The sequence below is a fragment of the Corvus hawaiiensis genome, chromosome 6, assembly GCF_020740725.1.
Source record: "Corvus hawaiiensis isolate bCorHaw1 chromosome 6, bCorHaw1.pri.cur, whole genome shotgun sequence".
NCBI lineage: Eukaryota > Metazoa > Chordata > Aves > Passeriformes > Corvidae > Corvus > Corvus hawaiiensis.
In genome coordinates, this window is record NC_063218.1 from 27,764,083 (window position 1) to 27,784,880 (window position 20,798).

The 20,798-nt window shown below is 37.1% G+C and overlaps 1 protein-coding gene across 9 annotated transcripts in view; it reads left to right on the forward strand.

Annotated features, from left to right (window-relative positions):
* HECTD1 (HECT domain E3 ubiquitin protein ligase 1) overlaps positions 1–20,798 on the forward strand; it is a 63,372-nt gene that overhangs the window by 10,214 nt on the left and 32,360 nt on the right. For 4 of the 9 annotated variants that reach the window (XM_048306105.1, XM_048306111.1, XM_048306112.1 and 1 more), the window contains exons 3-14: positions 7,442–7,676; positions 8,562–8,789; positions 12,043–12,324; positions 12,587–12,875; positions 13,205–13,281; positions 13,370–13,468; positions 13,787–13,901; positions 14,459–14,633; positions 16,012–16,150; positions 16,442–16,612; positions 17,678–17,900; positions 20,500–20,775. In XM_048306105.1, coding sequence (XP_048162062.1) covers positions 7,442–7,676; positions 8,562–8,789; positions 12,043–12,324; positions 12,587–12,875; positions 13,205–13,281; positions 13,370–13,468; positions 13,787–13,901; positions 14,459–14,633; positions 16,012–16,150; positions 16,442–16,612; positions 17,678–17,900; positions 20,500–20,775 — 2,309 coding nt within the window. The remainder of the gene's footprint in view (positions 1–7,441; positions 7,677–8,561; positions 8,790–12,042; positions 12,325–12,586; positions 12,876–13,204; positions 13,282–13,369; positions 13,469–13,786; positions 13,902–14,458; positions 14,634–16,011; positions 16,151–16,441; positions 16,613–17,677; positions 17,901–20,499; positions 20,776–20,798) is intronic. The other 5 variants (XM_048306106.1, XM_048306110.1, XM_048306108.1 and 2 more) reach the window with 3 other exon arrangements.

The window sequence follows — 20,798 nt, forward strand, 5'->3', positions numbered from 1 at the left end:
TTTCCTTCTTTCGGGTTTTTTTAAGCACAGCAGTAGTGTAGTCTTCACCATTATTGTTTGTTTTAGCTAAAGATTTTAAGTGCATTAAAATATGAAATGTAGTTACAAAATTGAGTTTACAGTGCCTATTTTTACTTCCTTGGTATCTTTTTACATTGGCAAACTGTAAAATCAGCTGAGTCACTTCATTAGAGTTTAGGGATTAGTACTGGCAGGAGCTTACTGCTGTAGCTATTTAAGAATTTTGTATCCGTATGGATATTTCTGTTCCTAAAGAGGTGGGTGTATGTGTAAAGGTTCAGAAGTGTGTCAGCATATGGAGTTATGCTGATTATAGTGCTGTAAATGCTGTAGTAATATAATTATACTGACAAATTTTCTTAGACTTTCTTGACATCAAGATGATTATGATATTTAGAAAAAGTTTTTAGATTAGGTAAATTTTTTGCAGAGAAAGAACACATATTAAAGAATTTATGTATTATGCTGTTTACAACCTAATAACTCCTTTTAACACTGAAAGTATAAATGTATTTATTTAAATATAAATTATACAGAATCAGCACTTTTAAATGTGGTTAACTTCCTAATGTCAGTGCAGGGAACAGAGAATGCTCTAGTGCCCTAATCTTAATAGATCAGAATATAAATGGGAAATATTGATATGGAATATTACCTATTTTGGACAAACCTGTCTTTCAGCAAGATCTTTGAAACATGGTGGGTGGAAAACTTGGAAGATAGTAAGTAACAGCAGCTCTTCTCCTGGGAGTACAGGAATGAAGTTGGGTGGATACTGAGAGCTGCAAGACTTAAAGTAATTAGCAAGAGTGGTAGTGTGGGTTGTAGAGTAACCTCATTAACTTGAAGTCGTCTTTCACTAAGGAGTAACACAGAATGACCTTATTAATTCACTAAGTAGTCCCTAATCACTCTTCTAAAGTACGCATTTGAAGTACTTTAGGAAGTGCCCAGTGTGATGTTAATACAGCTCCCTAGAAATGAAAATCTAAAAAGATTTTTATTTCACTTTCGTGTTTATTAGAAGAAGGGCCTAAATAGAAACCTGAACTTCGGAGATTTGCAGTTATTTTCTGATTTGAAGGAATAAAAACTATTAAAGAGCAGTATTTTCTGTATTAAAAACTCACTGTTATCTTTTTGCTTGTTCCACTGCAAATAGGTCATTGTGAACAGTGATTCCTCGCCTACAACTTTAAGAATTTTTCTGTCATAGTTTCTTTTTTTTTTTGAGATACATTACTTTTAGTTAATATATGGTCTGGATGAAAGAGACATGTGAATGGGATTTTGATACTGGGATGAGTTAGAAATTATGCCCTTATCTTTTTTTCTCCTTGGTAGGTGTTGATGCTTGTAGTAATGAAAGGTTTATTTGTATATTTTTCTCTTGGAAATCAAAAGCATCATCTGTCAGTAGATGGAAGTGTACTTAAGCTGACCATTTGTTGCTATCCTGTCACATCAGTTCATTCAGTGCTGTAGCTCTGACCTCAGCCTCCTTTCTGTCCCAGGAAGTTTTGACAGCCTTGTTTTTCCCATGTAGACTTGTTTTCTAAAGTTGAGTCCAATGTTCAGCCTTTGTCTGTGTTATAGGTGCTCCTGGAATCCTTTGTTTTACTATCTGTCAAAATACATTTTAGTTCTGAGCATAGTCTTAGTTGGAACAGCAATAAGGTCTATATTATAAAGGGCCCTAATTTTCCACAGCAAATATTTGAAGCAGTTTTAGGTCATTTTGATCCATTTTGGCCAGCAAAACCAGTAAGGATTTACCTTGGAATTATGGTGTAATAGTGGTGCATACTTAACATGATTTGTCTGACTCACTCTTTGGTTCCTGCTGGTGTTGACTGTATTTGCTTAGTTAATGCTTCATTAAAAAGAGGGGCTGGTCCTGAAAAGGTGCTGTGCTTGCTCTGTTTGCTAGAATTGCTTCTAGGTAAGCAGTGGATTTCTCTTCCCTCTACTTAGGCTTACTTGTACTTCCCCCTTGCTTATGCTTTAGTGCCTTTACTTGGGATTGGATTGTGTGAAGGCTCAAGGGCTACTCTGAAAACACATTTTCACAATTTTGAGGCATAAAGACAATGCACTGAATGAAGGCAACACTTTCCCTCTCTTTTTGTTGATCAAATGCCAGCACAGAGAAATCCCCAGTGGAGCTGCCTGAAAAGAAGGGAGCGGTGTACTTTGGGCATTTGCTATATGGCTCTGATCGCTCATTGTGGGGCTGGTGTTCCCAGCTACCCCTGCTAGTTCTCTCTCTGGCACTACTCACACAGGCATGTTCTTGTCCCTGAGACAAGGTAGAGCTGATGCTCATAGTTTCAACCACAGGAGCCCCATGTCATCGCTTAGTGCAGATTTGGGGATTAAAGGGTGATCGCTATAAAGCTGACCTGTGTCCTTTGGTTTGTATGCAGTTATTGATAGAAAAGTTAGCTACAGCATAAAGACTGAAGTCCTTCAAAATGACAGCTAGGCAATTTTATGCTGTAATTGTTTAGCCACCTGTTTGAGAAGATCATGGCTGGAGCACCAGGGATGTGTTCATATACCCTACTTGCCTGCTATTGCAGGCTGAACCGTTCATCTAGACTGTGTGAATGACAGAACTGGTACTTTCTGGTCTCTTTTTTTCAGGAACTTTATGCTCTGCTGAGGCCTGAGGGGACTTCAGCAAGCCAAAAGAATCTGAATTTATCTGTATGGTCTGTGTGTGCTTATGAGTGTAATCTGTCTATCTCCAGAGGACACTCCACTGCCTTTCTGTTTTTAATTGCCAAGTCACTCTCTATGACTCCATGAAAAGTCCTTGCAGTCCCAAGTTACTGGAAAAGGAAATATTGAACCCATCTATAAAGGGTAGAAAGGAGGACCATGGAAACTACCACCCTGTCAGCCTCACCTCTGTGCCTGGGAAGGTCATGGAACAGATCCTCCAGAAGCTGTGCTAAGGCACACAGAGGGCAGGGAGGTGGTTCTAGACAGCCAGGACAGCTTCACCCAGGGCAAGTCCTGCCTGACCAACCCTGTGACCTTCTGTGTGATGGAATGACTCTGTCAGTGGGCAGGGGAAGGGCTGCAGATGTCATTTATCTGCACTTCTGTAAAGCCTTTGACAGGCTCCCTCCTAACATCATTCTCTCTAAGTTGGAGAGAGATGGATTCAATGAGTGGACTGTTAGATGGATTAGAAATTGGTTGAATGGTCACATCCGGAGGGTAGTGCTCAATGGCTCAGAGTCCTGATGGACATCAGTGACAAGTGGTGTCCCTCAGGGATCTGTTTTGGGACAAGTGTTATTTAATATCTTCATCAATGACACAGACAGAGGCATTGAGTGCACCCTCAGCACATTTGCAGATGACACCAAGCTGAGTGGTGTGGTTGCCACAACTGAAGGATGGGATGCCCTCCAGGGGGATGAACAAGCAAGCATGAGAAGTGGGCACATGGGATTCTCATGAGTTTTAACAAGACCGAGTGCTGGTGCTGCACCTGGGTCAGGACAACCCCAGGTATCAACCCAGGCTGGGGATGAGCAGATGGAGAGCAGCCCTGCCCAGAAGGACTTGGGGGTGCTGCTGGGTGAGAGGCTGGACATGACGCAGCCATGGGCACTGGCAGCCCAGAGAGCCAAGTGTGTCCTGGGCTGCACCCAGAGCAGCGTGGGCAGCAGGGAGAGGGAGGGGATTCTGCCCCTCTGCTCTGCTCAGGTGAGACCCCACCTGCAGTGCTGCATCCAGCTCTGGGGTCCCAGCACAGGAAGGATATGGACCTGCTGCAGTGAGTCCAGAGAATGACCATGAAGATTAGAGGGATGGAGCACCTCTCCTATGAGGAAAGACTGAGAAAATTGGAATTGTTCAGCCTGGAGAAGAGAAGGCTTTGGGCTGACCTAATTATGGCCTTCCAGTAGCTGAAGGGAGCTTACAAGAAAGCAGGAGAGGGACTTTTTTACAAGAGCATGTGGTGACAGGACAAGGTTACTGTAGTGGGTTAACCCTGCGCACCCACCAAAGCCACTCTGTTGTTCCCCTCCCCAACTGGACAGGAGAGAATATAATGAAAGGTTCATGGTTGAGGTTAGGTCTGGGAGAGAGATCACTCACCAAATACTGTCATAGGCAAACCAGAGTTGAATTGGGGATATTAACTGAATTTATTACTAACAAAATCAAAGCAAAATAATGCAAAGGAAAATAAATCTTAAAAACACCTTCTCCCCTACTCTTTCTTCCTTCCCAGTCTCTACTTTCTCCCCCACCAGCAGTGCAGGGAGATGGGGTCAGTTCATCACTCATTGTTCCTGCTTCTGCTCAGGAAGAGGAGTCCTTCCCCTGCTCCAGTGTGGGGTTCCTCTCACAGGTGACAGTCCTCCGGGAACTTCTTCAACATGAGTCCATCCCATGGGCACCAGTTCTCCACACACTGCTGCAGTGTGGGTCACTCTTCCATGGGGTGCAGTCCTTCAGGCACATCCTGCTCCAGCATGGGTTTCCCCTTGGTTTGCAACCTTCTCTTGGGCATCCATGTGCTCCAATGTGGGTCTCTTCCATGGGCTGCAGGTGGATCTCTGCATTCTCATGGACCTCCATGGGCTGTGGGGGAATCTCAGCTCCAGCCCCTCCTCCACTGACCTTGGTGTCTCCAGAGCTGTTCTTCACACGTATTCTCACCCTGCTCTTCTCTGGCCACAATTACATCTGCACAATAACTTTTCTTTTTCTTAAATGTTTTATCACAGAGGTGTTACCACCATTCCTGATTGACTCAGCCTTGGTGAGCATCAGGTCCATCCTGGAGCCACCTGGCATTGGCTCTGCAGGACATGAGGGAAGCTTCTGGCTGCTTCTTACAGAAGCCACCCTTGTAGCTCCCTCTGCTACCAAAGCCTGGCCACACAAACCCAATATAGTTGCCCAGAGAAGCTGGGGATGTCCCATCCTTGGAAGTGTTCAATGCAAGGCTGGGTGGGGCTCTGAGCAGCCTGGTCTAGTGGAAGGTGTCCCCGCCCATGGCAGGAAGCTTGGAACTGGATGATCTTTAAGGACCCTTTCACCCCAGGCCATTCTATGATTTTGTATGCATCTCCGAAGAGTTCCTGTGTAGCTAACTGGAGTTTTTGCCTGAAACCCTATGATAAAGCCTGGTTTTCTTATGGGAAGACTGGAAATCATTCCTCTAAGTCAGAAAACAAATGTGCTGACAAGTGGAGATTGTTCTCTACCTGCTGATTGAAAAAGTGTGGTCTCTGATTAATGTAGGTAAAAGTTCTGGCAGAAAGGTAATTTTAAAAAACCCTCAACCCTTAAGTTTGTGCTAGAGAGCTGTTTTTTTTATAAGGGCAGCATTGCTGATACAGTGCACTGGCATTTGTGTGCTGACAAAGAAGTCAACACAAATTATATGCTCTTAGTAACTTAGTATTTTTACTGTGTCTGTTGGGTAATTGGCTCTGGTGGATAGGTGTTTTAAGGACAGGAATTCTAATTTTTTTTGTGTCCTTTTTTAATCTCCTTTTTTAAACAAATACAGCCAAGTTCCTTTTGTGTTGTCTCTTTATAAGCTGTTAAATGATAGAAAAAATGTAAGTTTTAGATTTGCTAAGTATGGCTTTCAACTTTCTGTGTCTGTGTGGCCATCTAAGAAAAATGGTTTACTACTCTTGCTGATACTAAAATAGACAGTGGAACTCCACTTGGTAATACAAGTGTGGGTTTGGTTTGTTTGGGACTTTTAAGATTTGTGTTTATTGGATTTTTTTTCGCTCAATATAGTTTGAAGAACATTGTTCATAGCAGTGTTTTAGTGATCTGCCTGGTGTTGCATAAAATTCAGTATAAAAGATCCTACACCAAAACCATTGAATACATTGTCCACTTTAAATTTCATGTACTGAAATGCTTCTTGTGTTAGCATATGGTAGTCTTCTAATAATGAGTACAAATTTCAGACTTTTTTTCCCACCAGTGGATGTCTAAAATGCAAAGTTACTATAGAAACTCTTCTTAAAAGCAACAGACAGTAATAGGCTGGATAGGCCAGTAAAAGTTTTACATATGTGATTGGGGTTTATTGAAGCTTCACTTACTAATTTGTCATTAAGGATGGTTGGGCAATGTATTTATTTGTCAGGCAGCATTTTTAATTTCTTCATAAGGCATGGTAAGATCTTGAAGGAAACTATTAGCATTTTGCTGTCCCAGGATTTGGTGCCTTTGTATGAGCCATTGCATACTAGATGGCATACTGAATGACCTCTGAGTCTTCAGAATGATTCATCAACAAGTACTTCACCTGTCTTCCAGATTAAAAAAACACGTTGTTATTCTTTCTTTTTTGGGTTTAGAAAAGTTTTAGGCCATCTTTTGCAAACCAAAACCATCCTTGAAGGAGAAGTTGCAATATTTGCTTCCTGTAGATTTAGTCTGGTCTCCTACATCTAGGGTTGAGGTGTCCAGCTATTTTGACTACTGTCACAGCATATATCCCCTTCACTTAATACCCCACCATCACCTTGGTAGTCTTTTACCACTGTGGTGAGCCATCATAATGCTAATTATTTATAGCTAAGTAAATATGCTACTGGAAGATAAATTGACTTAAAATACAGCTCCATGTGTTAGAACTTTTGATCCAAATCAGTCTTATTCACAGCTGTCCTAATAACGAAAAGTATTTATTTTAGTTTATATTCTGTAATGTCAGAGGAATAGAAGGAGGACCATTGCAGCTTGCTTTTTTTGTTTTGGAGTTTTGAGGATGTTCTTCACCATCCTTGCATATGGAAATGAGGCTAACAATAAAGAGGAGAGCCAAAGGCTAACGAGACATGGATATGGAGAGAAAATGCAATGAACACAAGCTATGTTAATTAAATATGTTCTCAGTGTGATAAAGGGAAAAAAAATGAGGCAGGAGGTAGGAGAGGAGACTGAAATAGGATAAAAACACAAGGGAAATAATGTAGGGAAGAAGGACCACTCAAAATCAAATTGTATTAAACCCAAAATCTTCAGTCTTTGTATATAAAATTTCATGATTAAGTAGCTATTAATCATCATGAACCTTGAAGCACTGTTAAGAAAACATGCATTCTGTTTGGTGATGTGAGGTTAATTCCTAGAAAAAAATCCCAACAAGATAAATTTTTCCCCTGTATGACTGTAAAATTTCAAGAGTATCTTTTTCTGCTGGCTTCTTAATGCAGCGTCTTTGCAGATTACCTATTTGAATTTTCATGTGTGTATGAGATGAAGGGTTCTAAATGAATGTTCTGAACCAACTATAAATTAGTTGAGCAAATGATGCGTGCATGGAAAGCACTAATGTGTAAATGTGGAAGTGTATGAAATTGCTCCATGTAGAGAAGTTTGCACAACATAGTAATGTGTTGTGTTTTTCCTGCAGATGTCCTCCCCGAACCTTTTTGCCAGCACTGTGCAAAATTTTTCTTGATGAAAGTGCTCCAGACAATGTACTGGAAGTAACAGCTCGTGCCATAACGTATTACCTGGATGTATCAGCTGAATGCACCCGTAGGATTGTGGGAGTGGATGGAGCTATCAAGGCACTTTGTAATCGTTTAGTAGTTGTTGAACTTAACAACAGAACGAGCAGAGATTTGGCTGAGCAATGTGTGAAGGTAAGTATACTTAAGAACCTCTTGTTTTTAAGAAGGAATTGGGTAATTTGCTGTTTCCAAAGAGCTTGCTCATGTTCCAATCCTATTAATTTTATTAAAATGTGATGCAGAAACATGGACTGTGACAGAAGTGTACATGCTGACAATGCTGCTTTTTCCTTACTCTGTCTGGTGCTCTTCACAGCTTAACTTTCTTTAAAAAAGAAAATATAGAAAAGGAAACAAAAAAAATTAGAATAAATTTCTTGTTTATCTTGTACAACTAGAATGCTAATAGAATGCCAAAGACTATTTTTATGCTACAAAAGAAATGAAGAATTGCTCCAGATACAGTTAAATTACCTGGTATAAAAAAATTGTCTGCTGTCTCTTCAATAGCATAGATACAGCTCCCCTGCACCCTTGTGAAGTTTTTAGAGAAATTTAGAAGACCCTTACAATCTCTTATTTAAAGCATAACTCATGGCCATGTGGTAGCATATAGCTGGAGTTCTTGCTTACCGTGACATCAGAATTTATGCATTTCCTATTTACTAGTTCCAGTCTACTCAGAAGTGCATCACTAGGGTAATGGTGCTCTTACAAGTTTCAAAACTCTTGGTTGTGTGTTTCTCCCAGGATGAGAGATTATTACCCGTCTTATGAACACCTGTTACGACCATCCCTTTGGGAGATGTTCCATGTTTTTGAAGAAAGCTGTAACTACTAACTACCAGAGTACTGGAGGCTTTGGCCTCTTCTGGGTGTTGAGGAAGAGAGAGATTTTTCTTTTTTCCTGTTGTTTCATTTCTTAACCAGTTCTGTAGATGGATATAAATATTTGACTGTGGATATAAATAACTGATTTTTGTGTGTTCATTCAAGTTAAATTTTGTTTTGTCACAGGTGTTAGAATTAATCTGTACCCGTGAGTCAGGAGCTGTGTTTGAAGCTGGAGGGTTGAATTGTGTTCTGACATTCATTCGTGACAGTGGACACCTTGTTCATAAAGATACTTTGCATTCAGCTATGGCTGTAGTATCCAGACTCTGTGGCAAAATGGAGCCTCAGGATTCTTCATTAGAGATCTGTGTGGAATCACTGTCTAGTTTATTAAAACATGAAGACCATCAGGTAATGTAATAGTTGGCTCAATGTGCTGTGAATTTAACTTTTGTTAAGTTTAATAAAGAAATTACTAGGTAACTTTATATAACCTCCCTGACTGTGTGTTTACATAGAAGGTGTTATATTTGGGTATTAATATAGTTTCCTTTATAGTTGTAATGATAAGAGAATAAAAACACTGCTTAGTGTTTGACTCTGAGTGCTGGTGTTTGAATATAGTCTTATTTAACCTCTGAAAACTGTACTGAAAAATATCCTGTAACTTTTTCCGGTGCATTTTGAGACACTTTCTGAAGTAGTTATTGTTCTATGACTGTACCTCAATCATTATAAAATTGAGCATAGGTAAGAGACAAAAATGAATGTGGTTTGTATTTCTTTTGCCAAACTAAGAGAAGCAATAAAAACATCCGTAGTCAATGCTGAAGTATTACACTGAAAGCCAGCTTAAATGGTACTAGTAGAGATGCTGCTCCATTTCTTTATTGAAGTTTTACTAACTTGAGTAGTCCTTGTAAAATCTAGAAAATTAATCCCAGAGGAATTATCTTTCTACTATTAGAATACTTTTGTGTATGTCATACAAATGTTTTGGAATAGCCATTTAGCCAAATTCTTACTGTAGCCTGGCCAGGCTTCTTGTCCATACCCAGAACTGAGTCTCCATTTCACTCCCACCTCTGTCCTCATTCCTTTCTCTGCATGCACGCATCCAGCCTCCAGTCTGGTTTACTAAGTACATCATATTTGGGTAACTAAATTTCTTGCCTGTGAGATAATTTTGTAAAAATATATTTTTAGATCTGAAAAGTTGGCAGGGGGCTGTCATACACTAACCATTTCAGAACATGCTAACATTTTTTTTAGCTATTAAGTAATTTTATTAGTACACTAATCATCTGAGGCAAGCTAATCTTGAAATTCAGACCATTAAGTCTGTAGTATTTTAGCTGTTTCCCAATTTATAAATTGTTAGAGAAAAGCAGTTGCTGGGGCTGTTGGGGATGTGAATGAGAGTTCAAATTAACCTAATTGTTCAGCAGTTAAGCTTAAAGATAAGTGTGTTTAAGATTGGACCCAGATGATAGGAAATAAATCTGTACTGGTATCCTTGAGAACTATGTTATGCATGAAACAAGCCTCAGGATTACAGTGGATGTTGGATGTGTATTATGGATTTGTCCAGTAATGTCCCTTTCCAAATTTTGTGGCTCCCCACCTTGTCCTTTTGCACTCTTGGGTTTGGTTGCTTTTTGTGTGGGCTGCCAGTTAGTAACACCACTTGAGGGATGAGTTCAGACCAGATGAATGTGGCCCCAAGAACAGCTTATCTGTAACTTCGGTTTTTTTAACCTTTGTGTTACTCTTGCAATTTGGGAGAAGAAATGTAAATACTTTCCAAATACTCTTTTGCTTTGTAAACTGATGCCACTAATGCAGTGTGTTAAACAAGTGAACTTTCTTGTGTATTTTTGACAGCTGTTATGGTAAATATCTATAAAATATATGCAAATAACATAAAGATTGGCAGAATTGTTTATCTGTATCGTCAAAGAACTGGAGCAAAATGCCAGAGGACATGGACAGTGACCATTACACATTAAAGAAAAAAATCCATTGCAAAAGAGTACTGATAATTCAGAATGTTTGGCATGTACAGACCATACCAGAAGTCTGCAAACTTAATGGAGATTTAAGATTTTTGTCTTCATGAAATCTGGCTAATACTCTAATCTTGTTCTGTATGTTAATGAATAACTGTCTTGGAGTACTTGGTCTGTAGTGATTCAGAGTTTGGTTAGAGAATAGGTATCATGGGGTGGTTTTTCTACTGTTTCTTGACATCAGTCTTGTTTGCTACCGTACATCTTTAAAGGCAAATGTGCCTGATGCAAGTTATCTCGATAGGCCTGTGCAAACCTCCTGATCGGAAAGACCGAAACTTTTAGTATGTAGATAGAGAGATGTTAAAGGCACAACCTTCCTTTATTTTGACACGGACATGAAAAGATGTTGGATCCTTTCCTGGGCAGTTGGCCAGGAGTATTTTTTGTTGGATTGTTAAGAGGATTGTCAGTAAGCCTTGTTTACACAGTGTCACTGGGGTTTTTTGTGTGTGGTTGGTTGGTTGGATTTTTTCCTCCCTTTTGTGACAAACCTAAATTTGGGAATTTGTATTTTGTTGTCACAAAAATTCTTGTGTGTCCCTGTGTCAGGTGCTCAGTGTATAATCTGAGTTATCTAAGAGTAAAATTTGCTTTTCCCAGTTTGTCCGATTTTTGGGCTTGGTCCAATTGAAAACTTTCTTGTGCTTGAGAGAAATATGTAGACCTTTAAATATAACTTGAATGATCACGCTTCGCTGTCAGTGTAATACTTTGTGAGTTTTCAGTTGTTGCATCATTTAATGGCTCATTTGATAGCATTTATTTTAATAGAAAGCACCAAATTAATATAACATTTTAATATTAGTAGAATATTAACTATATATGTAAAAATACAACATATTAGGATATTTGGTATTCTATAAATATAGAAGATAAAACTGCAAAGAAATTTTTGTCTTCATTGTTCCTTGAGCCACAAGTTAGAAATTCAGTAAATGTGTGAAAGCTAGGAAGCAAATCCTCATAGTGAAATTTCTTGCTGTTTCGGGGGGTTTTCTGGTGTGTGTTTGTTTTATTAGTAGAAGGCTACTTTAATAGTTTCTAACATTGGAACTACCAGAAGGTTAAGTACTCTCTATTTCAATACCAAGCTGTGGGTTGGTTTTGATTCTTTTTCAAACTATTGTGAGAATGGACAATTGCTAGTGGGAATTATAAATCCTGCATCTGTATTTCCTGTAACAAGAAGATCTATAACTAAAAATTCCTTAAAAAGGGCTTCCAACATGTATTAATTTAACAATATTGTCATAAAGTGTGTTTTTCTAGGTTGATTTGGGTTTTTGCTCATATAGGTAAGGACATGTTCATAAAGCTGATCCTCAGAAAGTTTCCTTTATTTTTATATATGATCAACAGAGAGAAAGAGGGGAAAAAACAGAGCAACAGTACAGTCCTTTAGTGAGCAGTTCAGAGCACTTGTTGGGTTCTAACTCTGAGTTTCTGGCCGGACTCCTCCTTTCATTGACTTCTAAGGGAACATGGGGAAATCAAGTTCTTGTATGTGTCCTGTATTCTTGTGGATATCCTCTTAGCATCTTCTTATTTAAGTAAAAGATATTTCATCAGTTTTTCTTGCACATCTTTCTTAGGTTTCAGATGGAGCTTTGAGATGCTTTGCTTCATTAGCTGATAGATTCACACGGCGTGGAGTTGACCCAGCTCCATTAGCTAAACATGGATTAACTGAGGAGTTGTTATCTCGCATGGCAGCTGCTGGTGGGACAGCATCAGGACCATCTTCAGCTTGCAAACCTGGACGGAGTAGCACTGGAGCACCATCTACCGCTGCAGACTCTAAATTAAGTAATCAGGTGTCAACTATTGTAAGCCTGTTGTCAACCCTGTGTAGAGGCTCTCCAGTAGTAACACATGTAAGAAATTATTTTATGCTACAGCTTTTGTTTTCATGGGGCTTTTCCCTTTGTGTACTTCAATATATGCAAGATTTATGTTGCTATTTTATATGTAGATATTCATATTTGTAGATTTTATATACATATATATTTACATGTGTGCACACACACGTACACCTAAGTTATTTTTAAAGAGGGGAAAAAAGGAAGCATTTCATTTGGAGATTAAACCCAATTCTGATAGTATTTTCTAAAGCCCTGTATATTTTTTATTGTTCAGACTTTTAATTATTTCCAGGATCTTCTAAGATCTGAACTTCCAGATTCTATAGAAAGTGCGTTGCAGGGTGATGAGAGATGTGTACTGGATACCATGCGGTTAGTAGATCTGCTTTTGGTGCTGCTGTTCGAAGGGAGAAAAGCCCTGCCAAAATCTAGTGCTGGATCTACAGGCAGAATCCCAGGATTGCGAAGACTGGATAGTTCTGGGGAACGTTCTCATCGGCAACTGATAGATTGCATCCGCAGTAAGGATACTGATGCACTAATAGATGCTATTGACACAGGAGGTAAGCAAAAATACTCTGAAAAAGAAAATGAGATGCTTGCTTTATCTTTGATTTTTATAATCTGTGGTGTCATAACAAATGCTTAGGTAATTCCTTGAAAATATTTATATACAAGTTCACTTACTTTGTTAAATACTCAACAGCTCTTGTTGGTAATCATACCTATGCCACGTTTTTTTTATTGCAGTTAAGAGCATAGATGCTTCTCCAGAATTATTGAGAATGCTTAATTTTTGTAGGACCTGCTTTTTATTTAAAGAATACTGTTGAACTTTAGTTAGTTTATAGTTGTGGGAACTTTAACTATTTTATTTAATTTTATCTTTCAGCTTTTGAAGTAAATTTTATGGATGATGTAGGACAAACTCTTTTAAACTGGGCCTCAGCTTTTGGAACTCAGGAAATGGTAAATTAGATTTACAGACCCTTAAGAAGTTACATTATTTATGTAAGTAAAGAATAAAAAACCTAATTTCCATTTTCTTGTGTAACAGGTAGAATTCCTCTGTGAAAGGGGTGCTGATGTTAACAGAGGTCAGAGGTCATCCTCATTACATTATGCAGCATGTTTTGGAAGACCTCAGGTAGCAAAGGTATGATTTAAACTGACCCTTAGGATGCCTTACTGACTTTTCATCTTATTCTGTTCCAAATGTCTTCAATGCAATATGTTGGACACATGCGCTGTCAAATATTTACATATTCTTTGCAGTGTTTATCAAAACACAGATTTTTCATTATAATAGAGCAGTAATGAATAAAAGTAGTTTTATATTAGCTCTACAGATACAAAAAGCACAGAATACTTACAAGCATGAGAAGACTGTAGGAATCATGTATGAAAAACACATTTGCTACTTTAGAAGAAGAAACCATAATTTTTTTTCATACATAAAAATATTTGTTTTCAGACTCTCTTAAGACATGGTGCAAATCCTGATTTGAGAGATGAAGATGGGAAAACTCCTTTGGACAAAGCTCGGGAAAGGGGGCACAGTGAAGTAGTAGCTATTCTCCAGTCTCCAGGTGAGTGCAATTTTTAATTCCATAACACCTGCTATAGTAGAAATGCTGATATATGTTCAGTCATGCACTTATTGGAATTTTACTATATTAAGGTTATTAAAAAAAAAAGAATTGTGACCAACCTTTCTTAACCCATAACATATGCATAAAAACCTTAGTATTTTAAAATGTTGTAAAATGAGGGGAATTACCAAAGAAATGATTAAGTGGGCATGAACAGTGCCAGTTGTCCTGCTCTTCAGCTGTGGAATTGGGCTAGAGTAGGATTTTGTTGTGGATTCAGAGCGTGTCAGCCTTGGTAGCTTCTCTGGTATCCTTTCTTTCTACATGGGAACTGCACTTTCACTGTTCTTGAGAATTCTAGTGCCACAGGTGATACTTGCTATTAAATACTTTATTCAGGAAGTCATGCATGTGTAAATTTTACATTTTTAGGAATGTATGTTCATGTTCAGGTGCTTGGATATTAGTAAAGAAAGCTTCAATGTCTTGAAAGGTTTTTTGTTTGGTTTGTTGATTTTTGCAATTGAATGTATTTGGGAAAAAAAATTTTCCAGGGGATTGGATGTGTCCTGTCAACAAAGGGGATGAGAAGAAAAAGAAAGATGCAAACAAGGATGAGGAAGAATGTAATGAACCCAAAGGAGATCCAGAAATGGCACCCATATACTTGAAAAGACTATTGCCTGTGTTTGCACAAACATTTCAACAAACTATGTTGCCTTCAATAAGGTAATTATCATGATAGACAATTTATTAATACACACTTTAAAAAGCCAAAGTAAATCTAAAAGTTTAAATAATGCTAGTGACAATCATATTTCTGTTTGAATAGAAGTGGTTGTTTGGAAAGTGTTGCAAGAGTGATTTTTACTTATCATTTTAAGCAGCGTTTTTTTCCTTTCGGGGGGAGCGGTGTGTTGGAAAAAACATGGTTAGTCATGGGAGACCAGAGCGTACCTCTTGAATGTAGCAGCATGATGAAAGAATGCTATGTTCATACAGTATATTGTACACACTGTGCATACAGGATTTGGTTACAGCTGTTTGTAGCCACTGTAATGAAAGTTGTAATTTAGTAGAGGAAAACAAAAAAAATGTTATCAAGATACATTCATTGGAAAATCATCAAGACTAGAAAAAGCTGTTTTTGAAGGTTTTAGAAGACTTACTAACAGGTTATCAACCAGAGAAGATGCTCTTTGTAATTCTGTTGAATTGCAAAAATGTAGCCTTGATTTGTTACTTATAGAGGAATACCGTGCATGGCATAATGGTTGTGATAAATTGCATGTGATCATAACCTCTTAGCCTTTTATACTGCAAATATGACATTTATTCCAATCTCTTATTTATGTTCCCAGTGTTTACAGGTACTTTGGGTGAAAATGCAAGATAAGAAAGGCCTCTAGTGGAGAGAGACTCCACATGAGCTGATGATAGAAAGCTTAAATTAGGTCATTTTACTTGAAGGAAATAAGAAACTATGTTAACAGTCTAATAATGATTAATTGTTGTTGCAGATTGTGCAAAGAAGTAGTTGGCTCTCTCCTTGAAAGTTATCTTTATGAATCAGAAAAATTATGTTTTTAGAAGTCAGTCAAAAAAATTCGTCTTTAACCCTACAGGAGTTTCCTCTCAAATTAATTATGGTTCTTAGTGTGGGAAGCTGCATCATCTCATAGTACTTTCAGAGTTAAAAATTATAGGGATCTCAAAACATGGGAAATACATGACTAAAATGAAAGGCTGGATACCTCTGAGGGTGACAAAGTGTGCAGAAGTGAATTGCCAGCACTAAAAGTGGATATAGACAGGACATAGAATAGGTTCACCTGGGAAAGGGTTGAGGAGAGAAGTATATATTAGATGGACAGCGCCGTCAAATCAAAAAATACCAGAGGTGCTTTATTCTTAGAGATAATCCAGGGCTTTCTAACAATAACTAATTTTGGTACCAATAACAAGAACGAAACAGATTAAATTTCTTGTGTTTTGAAAATATTCATAAATAGAGTACAAAAGGAGTTTTTTCTTGAACCTTTTTGTTGCTTTAATTATTGCTTGCTTTATCATTGTAAGAACCGTTTTTTTTTACGATCTTTTAAAGGAAAGCAAGTCTTGCGCTCATTAGAAAAATGATACATTTTTGTTCTGAGGCGCTGCTGAAAGAGGTTTGTGACTCTGATGCTGGCCACAACCTGCCCACAATACTGGTTGAGATAACAGCTACAGTGCTTGATCAAGAGGTAGGAAGAAAGAAAATGTTATCCTTTATGAAACCAGTACAAAAAAGGGAGTTATACTCAGTGATTCCATGTACTTTGTTAATAAGTAACCCTAAAACTTTTATAGTGTCCCTCTGTGACCACATGTGAAGTTCAGCATGTAAAGATATATTTAATATATATATTTAATTAACATATATATTTATTTAATTTATAATTGTAAATTTAATTAATTAATTATATTTAATTAATATATATATTTAATTAACAAGATCTCCTTTGTTATTTTCTTTTCATCCCAATGTATTACAGGATGATGATGATGGCCATTTGTTAGCCTTGCAAATCATAAGGGATTTAGTGGATAAAGGTGGTGATCTTTTTCTAGACCAACTGGCTAGACTTGGTGTAATTAGTAAAGTGTCAACTTTGGCAGGACCATCGTCTGATGATGAAAATGAAGAGGAGTCTAAACCTGAGAAGGTAAGTGTATGGAATTTTTTTATTTGCTTTATTTGTTACTGTAAAACCGACACTTCTAGTAAAATGTTTATTGTTACAAAAATGGACAGGGCAAGGTAGGATATTAAATTAATGCTTATTGTATGCCACATGTTTTAATTGTTTTCTTCTCTACCTTCATTTTCTGTTAGCATATTATCTGCTGAGTTTTCCTATTCATACTTCTTGTGGTCAAGTTGTTTGGCACTTGATTTTGTTTAGTGTTTGGAAAGTGACTAGTAACAAAGTGAATCCTTCCTGAAGTATTCATGTCAGAAGTGTATCTTTTTTGATGTTCATGCATCAAATAATTCCAGATGTTTTAAATGTTGTTATGAAATATATTAAATATATAAAAAAGAAAATAATTTTCTGCTTAATGAAAGCCGTAAGTACATATTGAAGTTATTTATCGATTTCCAAGTCTTGTTGCCAGTCAGATGAACTGAATGGATAACAGACTTCTTCTGTTACCAATTCAATTAAATTTATAGTTAAATCTTAAGTGTATAGTTAAACTTAATTACTGTGGGGTTTGGGTTGTCTGGGTCTTTTTTGGGAGGGGCGCTGGTTTTGTTTTTTGGTGGCTAGATACTAAACATCATCTGGACATGGTCCTAGATAACCAGTCAGATAACTGAGCAGGGTTTGGACTAGATGGCCTCCAGAGGTTTCTTCCAACCTCAGTCATTTTGTGATTCTTTTCTCACAATTCAAGTTTTGAACAGAGGTGAATGTTGCAGGCAGTAAGCTGTTGTTATTGTTGAGTAGATAAAGCTATATGTGAAAGGAAACTTCTAGGAAGTATATTATTCTACTAAAGAATACTTTCAAGGATATGTCTTGCAGGAGTAGTATAGTTCCTACACTTTTGGTTTGAATAATTCTTCTCTCCTAAAGAGAGAGAAATCTCCTCCTTTTAAAAATGCCTGTGGTTTTTATGTGTTGGGGGTTTTTTGGTTGTTTGAGGATTTTTTCCTTTTTTTTTTTTCAATGGATTGGAGATTTTTGTGGTTCATGTTGTTGCTTAATACAATGTTATTGCAGGAGGATGAACCACAGGAGGATGCTAAAGAACTGCAGCAGGGTAAACCGTACCACTGGAGAGACTGGTCAATCATTAGGGGAAGGGACTGCCTGTATATCTGGAGTGATGCTGCAGCCCTGGAGCTATCTAATGGCAGTAATGGATGGTTCAGATTTATCTTGGATGGAAAGCTGGCCACAATGTATTCCAGTGGAAGCCCTGAAGGAGGATCCGATAGTTCAGGTAGATTTTTTACAATTCAAGTCCAGGTTAAGTTTTGAGACTGTTACATTTGTTTATATAATTTGATTTGAGCTATTTTGTTTTGCAGGAATTGGCTTACTAAATAGTAAAGGATGTAAACAGGTGGAAGGTGGTCAGTTAATTGTGATGCATTTTATCAGATAGCATGTGGCCGTAACTTGACTTTCTTGGTGAATTGTGTTAAGTAAACATCTTGCCAGTAAAAGTATATTAACTTTTTGTTTTGATTCTTCTCCATGCGTACTTAATTTTTTCACCCCAGTCATTAAAAGCACTTTGTAGTGGCCATCCCAGGAAAAGCAGGTTGAAATGGTGATTTGTTGTTTGCTTCTAGCTAGCAGAATGAATTTGCATGTGTTTGAAGACAAAGTAATGGAAAGTTTCTCATCGAGATTGGGAAACAAATTACAGTGTCTTAATTGTTTGTTGGAGAGAGGATAAGGGAACAGACCTTATGCACTGGCAATGCACAGCCGGTTCTGATTTTCTGTACAGAATACACAACGGGTTCTGGATGCAGAAACAACCCTCCTTTTATTGTTCCATCTTTTTTTGCAGCAGTTCATGCATTTATGAACCTGCAGACGTAAAGTGCTTTGCAATATTATTATGTTTTCAATTATCTTTTCAATATTGGGTGAAATAACAGAACATATTATGATTCAGGATGGAAATGAAGTATTAATGACTTCATGCATCAAGTTTGGGGCAAGAAGACAAAATGCAATATAGTGTTTCTGATTATAATGCAGCTGGAAACCACTTTGAGATTTATTGATTTTTTGGTCAGAAAATGTATCTTTGCATTCTTTTTAATCAGGTTAATACCTTAAAAGATAAACAAGTCCTATGTTAAGATACTTGTTTATCATATAATACAATTTTGAGAAGATCCATGAAGATAATTTTTTTAATTCTCATAGCCCCTGGATGCCAACATTTTTTTTTTTTTTTTTTTTACTTCCCAATGGTCTGGGCAAGGGGATGAGACTATTTCTGCACAAGATGAGTGGAATGGGGATAGCTCAGATGAATTTGGAGTGAAGGGAACTTAAAAGAGAAGTCAGATTGAGCATTTAAGATGTTATTTCAAATCAATCTTTTGAAAAAGATTGAACAAATCCCAAGTTTTTTAACAAGATGCCTAGTCTGGATATCATGGAGGGACAGGAGCTAAATGTAGGATTAAATGAGGCTTTTTGCAATATGTAGTCAAATAGACATTTACTAAGATTGCTGATGTTGCAGTGCCATTTGCCTGAACTTTAACCATGAGCTCTAAGCATGTGCAGCAGCCTTTTTTACTTAAGAAATTAATATTTGTTAACTAAAATACTACAGTACAGTATAGACTCAGAATAGTATCTTTAAGTCCTGAACTGTACTATATGTTCTGCTGTCCTAAATCATTAGTGATTAATCTCATGGTAAACTTTTTAGTAACTTCACAACTGGCAAGAATATGAGGGTTGAGTAGTGAAATCTGTTAGTGTGTATTGCATGATGAAAGTTGGAGTGGGTGGGCAAGTATATATACTGTGAACAGTTTGGAAGGTCTGTACTCACCCCTCTCCATATTAACTCTATACTTGTTTTGTTTGAATTTTTAGAAAAAAAAATTCAATGCAAAAATTGAAATTTAATGGTAATTCTGAAGCTTTAATAAAGTCTCAAAATTCTGTCCAAGGGAACCTGAAATTATTTCCAACCATGTATAAACAGAATACTTTCAGTGGAACATGCTATATAATAAATATATTAAAATGTAATTATGGAAATCTGAAATTAATTAACAGAATTTTCATTTGCATATCAAATCTCAAAATTATTTTTATAAGCCTTCTTGGTGTATGCTATGAAATTTAAGCAATAAAAAACATTGTGCCTCAAGTGCATATTTATTTTTGCATTAATTTGCAATTTTGTTTTGTAAAAAATAGGCAGATTTAAAAAGCCTAGAGCTTGTCATTGCAGCAGAAGGAAAACAGCAATTTTACAAATGTATAGACTACAAAAGTTGTATTTATCAAATCAGTATGCTGAAAGACACTTCTTAACTTTGAATCTGAGATATAATCTTTAATGAGGTGTTTCCATTTTTACGTTAAATGGAATTTTTTAAAAAATTATGTACTCAGCCTTTCAATTATTAAAATATAAATATATAATTTAATAAAAACTGTGTTTTTTTTTAAATAATTTTTTAAATTTCCTGTTTCTGAAAACTCCCTTTTGAGAATAGTTCGTGGTGGGCATACTGAGATTTTTTTTTTTTTCCATTTTTTGAAGACTAAAAATTTGTAATGCATTTCTTTGATCTTCCTATTATAATTGTAATGATGAATTAATACATCTGAATTTCATCTTTCAGAAAGAGTTGCATTGTTGCATTGCAGCTTTGATGCGATTGTGGAATAGATCACTGTTGAAATACAGAAATACACTAAACCAAAATTTAGGACACTTTAAATTTAATTTTGCATTGAATGTACTGAGTTGTTTTGCTCTTGAAAAAACTAAGATACATAATGATGAAAGCAGTTGTTGGAAAAAACCAAATTTGTTTCTTTTTAAATAGAAAGTAGGAGTGAGTTCCTTGAGAAGTTGCAGAGAGCTCGAAGCCAAGTAAAACCATCTACCACAAGCCAGCCAATTTTATCAACACCAGGGCCAACTAAACTTACTGTAGGAAACTGGTCACTGACCTGTTTAAAAGAAGGAGAAATTGCTATTCACAATTCTGATGGTCAGCAAGCTACAATACTGAAAGAAGATTTGCCAGGCTTTGTGTTTGAATCCAACAGAGGAACAAAACATTCGTTTACAGCTGAAACTTCCTTGGGTAAGTATGTAGGTATGTGTTAGATGCAGGTAGGA